Source organism: Oculina patagonica, chromosome 9 (assembly GCF_052425735.1).
Source record: "Oculina patagonica isolate OP01 chromosome 9, crgOcupat, whole genome shotgun sequence".
Taxonomy (NCBI): domain Eukaryota; kingdom Metazoa; phylum Cnidaria; class Anthozoa; order Scleractinia; family Oculinidae; genus Oculina; species Oculina patagonica.
Genome location: NC_135766.1, coordinates 12,647,305 through 12,659,826, shown reverse-complemented (window position 1 = coordinate 12,659,826; position 12,522 = coordinate 12,647,305). Strand labels below are relative to the sequence as shown.

General features: G+C 40.4%; 1 protein-coding gene and 1 pseudogene across 2 annotated transcripts; one reads left to right on the top strand and one right to left on the bottom strand.

Annotated features, from left to right (window-relative positions):
* The first annotated feature begins 4,894 nt into the window (after positions 1 to 4,894).
* On the top strand, positions 4,895 to 8,568 carry LOC144666749 (N-acetyltransferase 8B-like; annotated as a pseudogene). The gene is made up of 2 exons (XR_013573225.1): positions 4,895 to 5,134; positions 6,832 to 8,568. The product of XR_013573225.1 is annotated as an N-acetyltransferase 8B-like (transcript).
* LOC144666748 (pantetheinase-like) lies at positions 8,562 to 12,254 on the bottom strand. The gene has a single exon (XM_078528129.1). The coding sequence runs from the start codon at positions 11,951 to 11,953 to the stop codon at positions 10,448 to 10,450; it is 1,506 nt and encodes a 501-aa protein (XP_078384255.1). The 5' UTR covers positions 11,954 to 12,254; the 3' UTR covers positions 8,562 to 10,447.
* Positions 12,255 to 12,522: the final 268 nt, after the last annotated feature.

Sequence of the window (12,522 nt, the reverse complement as noted above, 5' to 3'; positions counted from 1 at the left end):
AAGTGGCGCCATATGATGTACCTATCGTTGACTATGAAGATGAAGTTGGCACAACATCTACAATAAATGGCACAATTCAAGGTGTTCATGAAGTTTCCAAGCATCTATGCTGTACCTCCTGTCAGAAGCGCACTGTTGACGTCACCGCACCTGACAGAGCTCGCTGGTTGTTTGCGTTACCTTTCGTTAAGTTCTAACTTATCAACTGTGACACTTAAGTTATCAAGTTAGCCAAAGACGTTGCACATTGCCATCTACCTGTGACACTCCAACTCAACGAGTATGACACTCTAACTTATCAAGTTAGTTAAGTTTTTCTCCAAAGTACACACTGTACCCAAGGACATTATCCATTACATTAAGGTGCTTGAAGTTTATTTATTGCATCATTGCGTTAACTTGCGTTACCTTCATTCAACGGTGTTATGTCGCATGTTGAATTACGTTAAGTTATTAAAGCTTATTGTTGTGTTACAACTTTGCAACTGGTTTATTACACCGCATGAAAACACCACACAACTGCACTTTCTCTGAGTGTTGACCACCAATGAATACAGTCCAAATATTTCTTAAATACAGGTCGAACGCACTCCACTAATCTCTGATTACGACTAGTTTTATTATGCACATTCCTGAGCTGCACTTGTAAAGACAAGAGCGCGCACAAAATCTGCACAAAATCTGCAAAATCTGAATGCATAAAACTATTGTCTGTAGGTATGACGTCACTTCTACATATGTAAAATCTAATGTCTGTAGGTATGACGTAAGAGAAACAACAAGCAAGAATTAGCTGCGTGCTTATAGCCAATCAAAATCAAGCTGGTGACACCAATGTATAATAAATATGGGTTATTGGCCAAGCGTGAGGTCAAGATGGCAGGATATTGGCCAAGTTCTTTTTTTGCGTGTTTATGGACCGAGACGAAGTCGAGGTCCATAAACACGCAAAAAAAGAACGAGGCCAATATCCTGCCATCTTGACCGAACAAGCTTGGTCAATAAAGGATTTATTATATGACTTTTTTCGAGTACTGAAAAGGAAGCCAGTTGCATGCACATTCAATGGCGCACGCTAAAATCATTTCATTGGTTTAAAAGTTTAATGACTGACTGTCAAATTCTTGAATGAATCGAGACGAAGTAAAACGACGCGACAACAGCGAAATTCACCTCTTTTTAACTCTCAAAAGGATACTAAAATTGCAAATCGACGTTGAGTTTGAAGCCTTAAAACAAGAATGTCCATTCTATCTAACCGCCAGCTTTTGATTATTGGACGTTTTGCAGAGTATTTGCTCGCTTCTGGCGCTTTAGTGGTGCAAACCTGCCGACACGGTGACACGAGCTGAATATTGAAATTGTGATTGTTGAAAGCGTTTGGGACTTATAAATTCACGGGAAGAGCTTGAACTTTCCTACATCATTGATTTAAATGTTCGACACGACCTTATTCGACGTGAGCGTTAGAGGCTTCGGTGAGAAGATGTTTTAAAAGCTTACAGTGCCTGAATGGTTCGCCGTGCCGACCGCTTTCTCCATCAAGATTTCAATCAAGATTTACACAAACGACAAGTTTGCCGAATTGTTTATTCTTCAGGTATGTCACTGACTTCTCTCCCTTTTCCGCCGAACAAAACCGATATCATGTCTTCAGGTCGCTTTGCGTTTTAATAATTAACAATTATTGGATGAGGTTGAGCATGATAGCGATAATTATCAAGGCCAAAGTTTCTATTATCTGCCGAAGCCGAAGGCTGAGGCGGATAACAGAAACTGAGGCCTTGATAATTATCGCTATCATGCGAAAACCGAATCCAATAATTGTTTTATTATGCACATTCCTGAGCTGCACTTGTAAAGACAAGAGCGCGCACAAAATATACTTTTATAAGCTTACAACCTTTCGTCACTTCTGCATGCATAAAACTATTGTCTGTAGGTATGACGTCACTTCTACATATGTAAAATCTAATGTCTGTAGGTATGACGTAAGAGAAACAGCAAGCAAGAATTAGCTGCGTGCTTATAGCCAATCAAAATCAAGCTGGTGACACCAATGTATAATAATAGCTGGTTGTTGTGGCAAATAAAATTCACGAAACTCGTTAATATTTGCTGTTTTTAAATTAGTTTGTTCTCGTTCGCTTCAAGACCTATCTCTTTGTAATTGGACTCTCTTTCGCTAGAAACAGGCAGAAAATATTTGTTTTGTTTCGGTAAATAGTTTCATAGCTCAAGTTTACGACGGAAAAGCTTTTTGTAGTAGCGTCGACGGAACTGAAAAGTTTTTTCGCTTGCGGGAACACAGCGGGCGATCCCGAGCGGTCAAGATGGCTCCATCTTGACCGCTCGGGTAGCCAATCAGAGCACGGGATTCGTTTCATCTTGACCGCTCACGGAGCTAGTCATATAATAACAAAGGATATTCCGAGTTTGAATAGCCAATCAGCGGGCGCCAAAAGCACTAGTCACTGTTTTAGTATATACTAATGGATTATATACAGGGAAGCTCCGCTTAAATGGGAGTACCTTCTTCGGGTCGGAGGTACAAAGGGGTAGGGATTTCAGAATTTGGGTAGAGAAAACTGTCATTTATAGGTAAGTTTTCCAATTATAGGTATGAAAGGGCTAACATTCATGTCAAAGTAACAGTATATAAAAGGGTTCCATTTTGTATCGAAGGCATATGGGTACCTTTTCTGTCAAAAATAGTATAAAGCTAATTCGAGAAAGGTTGTCTAAAAAAACCTTAAAAGAACACACGACCGAAAGGTAGTATGAGTAGAAGTATAGAGCTACTGCACGTCCTGAATACTACATGTAATAAGATTGAGGCATGACAAACGCGAGTTTGCACGTTTCTTTCTTTTTAGACTGTGGAAACAAGGTACTTTTAGCCACACTAAAAGGTTTGAAGAATTTTCAAACTCAAGGACATGCGACCGAAAGGTACAATAAGGTACAATAAAAGGCTTCCTGAGGAAAAACAAAATCTTTACGTGCAAAAATACAAACTTGTACATTTCCTGTAGGCCAATATGCAAAATTCAAGTGAATACCCAAAACCACCTTTCGGCGTTTTTGTGCTTTTTTCCGACAACTTTTCTAGTATTAGCTGTATGTAAGGGTAAGCGTTTGGACCTCAGTGTTAAGTCATTCAGCCGCCTGGAGGGGGAATCACATCGCTCTACCCAAAAATGGGACATTCTGACCACACTAACACGATAAGGACAAGCTTTAGCCTTTCAGTGAGCGTCCTGCCTCGTCCCCAGGCGTCCTCCTCACAGCGGTCAAACGAAGCGCGCGTGCGCAGTTCATGTGTAATTGCCGCCAAAATATTCCATACAAAGTCTTAAATTTTCCGAAAACTTTTGCTTTAAAGCCAAAAGTTAACGCCGTCCCTGGAAAGTTAAGGTTTATACGCCGCTTACGAATTGGAAATTTGATAATTCATCTCCACTGAGTGTCCCAGCTTGAACTGTTCTTTCACCGTACTATTTCTTTAACAATTTCTTGCAAAAGTTTGCCCACTTTCGAGTCAAAAGTTCGAGGCGGCAAAGACCGGATGTGACGTCAATTTTTGCGTTTGACCGCTGTGTGGGCGTCCTCATCCTTGGTTATGCACCGTTCGCTTGGCGTTGTGGGACTGACGTGCACGGTTCGCTTGGCGTTCTGGGCTTGCTCCCTAACCATCAACCCCCGCGCTTCCTGTTTTCCCGCCTACCGCCTCAACGTTCGGCCAATCGGCGCCTGGGGACGAGGCAGGTGAGCGTCGACGTATTTCTCTCTTACGCTTTCTTCTTAGCTGCTCATCAACAGCTTCTACACTAGAGCGCTGTTTTCCGCAGAATCTGCTACTTATATTGAAATCTGATCTAAGAAGGCCTTGTTGTTTTGATCAAGCGAATTATTGATACAGAATTCCTGAATTTCCTTCGAAACCGACATGAAGCTACATGATAAATTTAAGACGAAATAACAAGAAAAAAGAAAAGCAAGCGAAGACGAGAACTGACGACCTAGAATGACCTAAATCTCCCGCCAAAAACCCTAGACATCCCATAACAACCCGCGAACCTATCAATTGTGCTGTCAGATCAGAATAGTCATTCCTGACTAATTCATTCATTCATCAAACGTCAGAAAACGTCAGCCATTTCGTAATACTGAGATTCACTGTACCTCCAACAGACTGCATCTACTAATGCCACTTGTGCGTTGACTCGTCGCGCATCGCTTCTGCATCATAACAGTTGGGTGGCTTTTGGTTTGACTATTTCAAGTTTTTATTTCATTGAAGAATTAAAATCACCACATATAAACTTTCCACTTGAGTCAGTCATTACTCATTAGTCACGTTGTAGTCAAAATAGAAATAGCAATTTAAGAGCTGTTTACTCTCTACCCCAGGGGGGGGGGGGGGGTACTCCGGCTTGTAAATGACGGGGATGATCGAAGGATTTTTTTGGGTTTGGAAATTTGGCAAGTATTTTTTCGGGTGACTTGATAGGGGATTTTTTTGGGTATTAAAAACGAACTTAAGTGCCTTGGCGCGGCCTTGGCGTATTTATGGTATGATGAATTAACAAACACGAGCGTTCAATTTTTTATGGTTTTCTTTGTGTTATATTATTGTCCCTCCTGGCAATTTAGGGGTAATTTGACAAGGGATTTTTTGGGGGGGTTATTTTTGGTCCAGGGATTTTTTGGGTAATGTCGGAAGACTTAGGGATTTTTTGGGGTCCTGAGTTTTGCCTCCATTCGATCATCCCCGTCGCCCCCCCCCCCCCCTGGGTTCTCTACTCAGGCCCTTTTCCGTACCTGTAGATTTCATCAACGTAAAATTCGCCTCACTGCTAAAGAAAAACTGTATTTACTTCTTTAAATCTGGATTGAAAACAACGTTAGCTCGTTGAACAATATAAATATTCCTTTCCAAAGAGGTAAGGGGAGGCCATAAAATACTTCCTTGTGGACCCTACACAGTTCAGTTTTGTCGACTTTTGACACCTCCCTGGGGATTTTGCTCGCACGCGATGCTCAGATGCTCAAGATGGCGGACATAAGCGTGACTTCCCCGTGACTTTCAGTACTTTCTTATGTCGAACGGTGGAATGAAGAAGGTTTAGAGGTAAAGTTCACACTTTAACTTTTAACATGTGGATTATGTGTTTTTACATGATAACTTCGCGGCGTTAGAGGTCTAAAAACTGGATTGTGTAAAGATTTCCTTTACAACCAGCCGAACCAGGGCATACCCTGTGTCACGAACAGAGCGAGAGTCGCAAATTGGCATGAATCTTTTCTGAATTATTTTTGATTTAATGTAATTGTGTTAATGCCCGGGGGGGGGGGGGTACTCCCATATGTGGCCTATATAGGTATGTGCCGCCCGATAGGGTATGGTTTTTGAGGTTCTCGGTCCTTAAATTTTTTTTTTTTTTTTTCCCCCCCCATCATCTTTATAGGGTATCATTTTTGCTCCTTTTGGCAATGTGTTCCCGGTGTGATCCTTAGATAGGGTACCTAAATTCTTTTTGCTAAAATAAACGCCCAGCTAAACGAAAAAAAAGATATCTTAAAACTGAATTTTCTGTTCAGGTATTAGAAAAGCGAATTTATAAAGATTTGTGTCTTGCCGTGCGCGGTTAGCCTTTACTTGGGTCGTCACGGAACGCTCCCTTCCCCTTGAATAGGGTGTCATTTTTCGGTTTTAGGCCTTAAAAAGAGCATCAATTTTCGCTTTCTTTATCCTTAAATAGGGTCAGGGTTTAAGAACCTTGGCGGCACACCCCTATTCGAAATTTATGGGAGTACCCCCCCCTCCCCCCCCCGGTTGTTAATGCACCTGACAATTTTAAGCCAGAGATGGGGGAGGCTGGGCAAAGGTGAGGATTTGACCCTGGCTGAGATTGTTGATACATGATGCACTTATCAATGTCAAGCGCCAGGGTGGAAGGGGGGAGGGGGGTGGGGTGAAGACCCAGGGGATTTTGACATTTTGTGAAAGCCAGAGTCGAATTCCCCACCCCTGGGCACCTAGTGAATTTCAAATTTCACATATCTCCTCTTAAATTTCTAACCCAGCAGACCATTTTAGATGTCAAAATCCCTATCCTGAGAAAGCTTCAAGATGTCAAATTCCCGTAGGTGCGTGACACTTTTGTAAAAGTGCAGGAATTTTTCTATTCCGCCAAAATGGGTCATTTCTATCTTTCAGTTAAGCTGAAAACTTTGTTTGGAATAAATTATGTGATCGGAAGTCAAGCATGATACAACAGTGCACCGGTGAATCCCCAAATTTTTTGTCAAGATATTAATATTAATATTTGAACAAAATATCGCAGTATCGTGAAACAATAAAATATTCTTCATCAACATTCAGAAATTACTGTTCCCTCAATAGTGATTTATTAAACTGATGGACAAGAAAGTTCCATAATTTCTGCTTGACTTCCGATCACATAATCTATTTGAAGATGCGACAATAAGTTGTCAACTGACACAGCCTTGTGTGCCCACAAGCAAAAACATGCGGCTCATAAGAACTTCACTATACAAATAAAAGTATTCGCCGCTAATAAAGTGGAAAAACTGAGGTACCAAGAGAATTTGGTAAAATTATAGCACTCATCAGTTGTATGTAATGTTGTATTGTATTGTGGCGCTTGTATTGAGGTACGTATCATGTTGTGAGAAAATGTATTGTTGCAGCCCTATTCCCCTACTATATAAAGTCTATCGCTAACACTTTTATTTTACAAGCCCAGACCTTTAACCAACATTGTATGGCACCTTAAATATTGTCCTCTTTATATCTTTTACTAGAATAACATGGGTCTCTCAGTTGCTAAGCAACACTTGGCTCCATCTACTTATCCTTCTGTCAAAGACACAGTTACCGTAACCATTCGCTCATTCCAGCGTTCAGACCAAAAAGAATGTCTACAGATTTTTATGGATGGATTCCAAGAGTACATAAAAAATATTGCTATTGCTGTCTTGTCTAGATCATTATGGTATGTTGGCATGGCAACTGTCTTCATGTCACTTGCAGCAGTGTTGTGGTCCACATGGATTTTCATTGTGTTTGCTTTAATTATCTTCATCCTGTTGGTATTTTTTTACGTCATTCTGCAAATCGCCAAGCGACAGTATAATTATTAATTATGCAGTGAATATGGTATGAAAGATATTGAAAAGTGTTACATGTCAAGTGAAGGCAGTCACATGTGGGTTGTTGAGTGTTGCAGTAAAGTTGTCAGGATGGTGGGACTCATTCAGGATAAAAGCCATGAACCAGGAGTATTTGAACTGCAGCGAATGTATGTGGTGCGGCATTACAGAGGAATGGGAATTGGTAAAAAAATGCTCATCGAGGTGATTACCCATGCAAAGAAACATAGAATCAAGGTGATTGTTTTAAGAACATCCACTACACAGGTAGCTGCTATACAGTTGTACATGAAGCATGGTTTTGAACCAGTGACAGCAGGCAGTTCCAGTACAAAATGAACCTGGCAAATCAACTCACAGGCACGGCGGTGAAAGAATACTTTCGAAACTGACAAATGTCATACAGCTCAGGTCTTTCATTTCCTCAGACTAAAAACTCTATACCTGTAAACTCTCTCACCTGTACGTTAAAAAATTTCCTAGTGCCAAATTGAAAAATTTGAGTTACCGTATTTATTCGATAAAGCACCCTGGGCGCTTATTAAATTTTTGAACCTTGAGAATGGGCGCTTATTCGCTTATTCGAGGTGGGCGCTTATTCGAGGCTGGGCGCTTATTAAATTTTCATTATTTTCAGCAAATAGTAAGTTTATTTTTGCAACAAAACAATAAAAAATAACAAAACGCGAAGATGTGACAAAGCAGAATTTTAATTGTTCATTGAAAGTTTCTGTAAAGTACTAAGAAAACTCGGCCATGAGGGAAGTCGTCTTAGCCAGTACTTAGTCAATTTCAATATTCAGTACTCCTCTTGTACACCTCAGTTTTTTGTGGGGTGGGGGGTGGGCGCTTATTCGAGGCTGGACGCTTATTAACTTTTCCTACCTTCAGGGTGGCGCTTATTCAAGGTGGGCGCTTAATCGAATAAATACGGTATTACTGCATGCTGTCTTGAATAAAAACTTAAAGCAATAATTGATGCAACTGAGAATTATGTTTAAATGATGGTACTTCCCCATTAATTTTCCAATTTTGCATTTCCAGAAATTCCCCCATCATAGAGTCGGTCAGTGGAAATTCCACTAAAACAACATACTTCTGAAGGCAAAAGCACTTGCTACAAGGGGTTGCGGCACTGAAAAAAGGCTCACAGCCTTCTCAGAAAATGTTGAAAAAGTCGTGATAGTTCTTTGGAAGATTTCAAATACTGCAAGCTTCTGAAAGCCCCACCCACCAACCCACCCCTTCCTCCTGTGCATTAACCAAGCCCATCTGAAAGAGAAATTTGAACAAAATATAAGCACAGGGATTATATTTTAGAATTTGACAGTATTCATGTGCTATTATGTTTGAAAATTGTGAAAAACAATACTTCCACACCATTGAAGCTTAAAAAAATCATTTATTTTTTTATTGTTCTTGATAAATGCCAGTGAAACTTATAAAGTTATATCAAACCTAAAGGTTAATTAATTTATTTTAGCCTCTACATTCATATAATTATTATAACTTATCTAATTTGCTATATTATATAGTTATATATTTTGCTTTATAAATTGTGTTTCATTCTCCGTTTTAACCACATAAAATAATGTGAAAGATAAAATACCGGTAATACTGTTTATTCACTTCTCTGCCCCCTTCCATCTTCTTAAGCCCTGGCCAAACGGCAACGCCAGTGGATGCAAGTTATTGCAAGTTGAACTTGCGTACAGAGACTCATAAGTTTACTCGCAAGTGCATGCAAAATGTCAAAGAGCCATTTATTATTATTATTATTATTATTATTATTATTTCAATGCTACTGCGCACGCTACAATTCAGTACTTGAAGTAAACATTTAAGACTTGCGTTGACCTGCATTGGGTGGCCAACATTGAAAAACTTGCATTGACTTGCGTGAAAATTCGATCTTGACCAATGTGAACGCAGGTCATCGCAAGACAACGCAAGTGCACACAAGTCGTGGCCAAATGGAAACCCAAGTAGAGGCAAGTTTTCAACTTCCATCTCCGTTTGGCCAGGGTTTAGAAATTCCACACTCTGTCAACTCTTGTTTATTGCACCAGCAGCAGGGTGCTTGTGTCTTGTTCTTGCGCCAGTTAAACAGTAAGTTATTCTCACTGAGTGCATTCAAAGTGTTTAAAAGACAACCAAAACCTACAACACTATGTTTTAGTTCGGGTTTCGTTAGGACCTAAAAACTGCTGCCTCTTCTCAGACCTAAAAATTAATGTTAATAAATTCTTTTCAACCTAATCTCAGACCAAAATCAATAGTTAAATTTGGTGTCTTGTTAGAACGACTAAAAATAGTTAATATGTACATTATTTAACAGCATGAAACCCAGCAGGCTTTTTTTAAAACTACATGATTTGATGCATAACTGGAAGGATCTTATTGTCTTATATTCTTTGTGCAGTAGTTTACATACAGTATTTGATTTATTTCAGTAATAAACCTTATTATATAAACAACAATGAAACACCAGGTAATCTTTTGTGTGAGAACATCTTAACTATTGTTCTTGCTGTCGAATAACATGTTCACATGTAAAAGATCACCGCTGTCACTTTACATAATCAATTGTGCCTTTGGCAACAATAATTATTTGAAATGGTTTGATGTTTGAGTTGTGCTTATATAATAAATATAGCATTGCGTGGCCACTTGGAGATACAAAATTTCTCTATGAACTATTTTTCAACACTTGAAGAGAAATTTCATATCTCTATGCGGTCATGTATAATATCCGCAATCAGCATTTTCTCCATCCACCCCACCCCCCTCGCCCCGACCCCGCTTGGAAAATTGGCAGTCTAAAAACAGTGGCCTAGAGAAGAGGGAGCTTAAAAGTTTAACTCACAGAAAATTACATGAATGAATACCGATGTAACCAAAAATAAGAAATACATGTACATTGTACATGACAAATAACAGTATTCACAACTTATCATGAATGTCCAGTGACAGATACATACAGTAAGTCCTCAAAAGGAGAGGTGAAGATGAATTTGGATCCTCTTCCTCAGAAACAGAGTCCCGAGAATATTATTTTGGACCACTTCCTGCTTCAATAACAAGGTAGGAAGGGTGGGTGGGGGGGTGGGGGGGGGGGTTAAACCAGGTTTGAATTTTTTTTTTGACCCCATCGGGCCTAACAATTTTCAGCAAAAAGGGTTCTAGGCTACGCGAGTCCTTCCTCGAGACCTTTCACTGGTCATCTTGTTGTTTTATCTACATTATGTGTTAAAAAACAGCTCCACAATTAATTTTTAACATTATCCAGCTCATAAATCCTGCCAAACAGAACAGCCGATAATAAAGGTTTTTCAAATGAGTTTACACTCATAACATTCCCAGAGATTGCCATTGCCTTGGCTGGGATTAGCTCCACACCAGATGCCAAAACCTCAGGAAACACATAAGCCTTTGATGAAAAGTTCCCCATTAGCTGGAAAGAATTGAATATTGTTGATGAAGTCTGTGTCGGTGATCCACAGGAATCTTTCTCCATGCTGCTGCATTTTATTAAAACACAAGCCTGGATGATGTAGCCTTCTGGGTCATGGTGGCCATTAAAAGCTCCTAATGCAAAAAGTTCATTCTCCAAAGGTTGCTGACTCGGCAAGATATAACTTGCATGACAGCAAAGCTCATTAGCGCAAACTGAAGCATTACCCTGAGTACCATCGATTTTGACGAACGTGTATATGTCATTCAGTAACTTGGAATGAAACGGTGATTCTTCCTGTTTCATGGCATATTGCCACAAATTGAATGGCACTTTGTTTGATTGGCAGGTCTCACGCTGAATAGGTTGTTCTGTATGCATCTCCAAGTTTGGCAAACTTGCCACAAGAAGATGGCCTTCATAAGTTTTCATGTCATAAACATACGATAATGCTTCTCCGCAAGAGTAAATCCCACTCCCAACCATGTCCACCAGGGGTAAATGCTGATTGGCTGCTAGAAGATTGACACATGTCAATCTTGACCATCCCTGCTGATACTCTACAGAAGCCAGGATAGGAAAGCCATCCATCCATGCAGTTGGGAACACAATGTTGCGAACACCAAACTTCTGAACAAGTTCAATGGCAGGATCATAGAAGAGCATGTCAAAACAAGTGAACACACCAAACGTAACTCCAAACGACGTCTTAAAAATCACAATTTCTGCTTCCTGAGGAGTGTTGAATTGATCTTCATGATATAAGTGTTGCTTATGGTACTTTGCTAGTAATGTGCCGTCTGTATCGAAGACCACATCAGTGTTAAACTGGTATCTACCGTCTTCGGGGCAGTGTGGATCCGACTTGTTACAGTACTGCACATCGCCCATGTTAGCAACCACTGCAATGGAAGAGTTATGAGCGATGCAGCTCAGTTCCCTTAACACTTCAGTGTCCTTAAAACGGTCCGGATCTGAGCAGGGATTCCAGCTTTTTTCCAACTGCGATGGATCCGGGATGATTTCAAGAAAAGGAAAGATTTGTTCGCGTTTGTAGTCAAATCCGTACAGCCCATCCTCCGGGAAGATTATGATCTGAGCACCCTTGGATTTTGCCAGGACCGCCTTGGTTTGGAAAACAGCGAGGTTCTTCTTCATGATTTCCAAAGCGCCTGGGCGAGTTACTTCAGTCTTGTTTTCAATGCCAAAGAACGTAACATGCTCGTAAACTGCAGCCGTGTAGTTTGACAAGCAGGGCTTGGCAGAAAGTACGATCGAAATAAGAGAAAAATAAACGGCAATAAACTGCAAAGACTCCATCGTGACGCTGCAGATTGATTTAAGTGCAACCTGCGCAATTGCGTCAAGTTTGTCCGCAATTCAAAATCTCTACCGTGCAAAACGACCTTCAAAAGCTTTTCAAAGCGATCATGTGAGCCGTACGTGATACAACGCCGTCATGCGATACTTGTTTACAGATCGTCTGGTCTGGTGATATCGCAGGCGACCATTGTCAGAATACGATATCACCAGACGATCTGCAAACAAGTATCGCATGACGGCGTTGTATCACGTACGGCTCACATGATCGCTTTGAAAAGCTTTTGAAGGTCGTTTTGCACGGTAGGGATTTTGAATTGCGGACAAACTTGACTCCTCTGTGCCCTGTGAATCCGCGAGCAAAATGGCAAAATAACAATAAAATCAACCAGGCGTTCACACCCTGTAGTCCAGTCTTCCTCGATTGTCACACAACGCGTTGTGTGATGTGCTGTTTTGCCAACAGCATTTTCTTACTTCTTAGGAAATAAAGTAGGGAAAAGGCCATTTCGAGTTGCCTTTTATTTGTTTCTGTTTCAAAACAAGTCCTTGTTAAAACTCTTCTTATA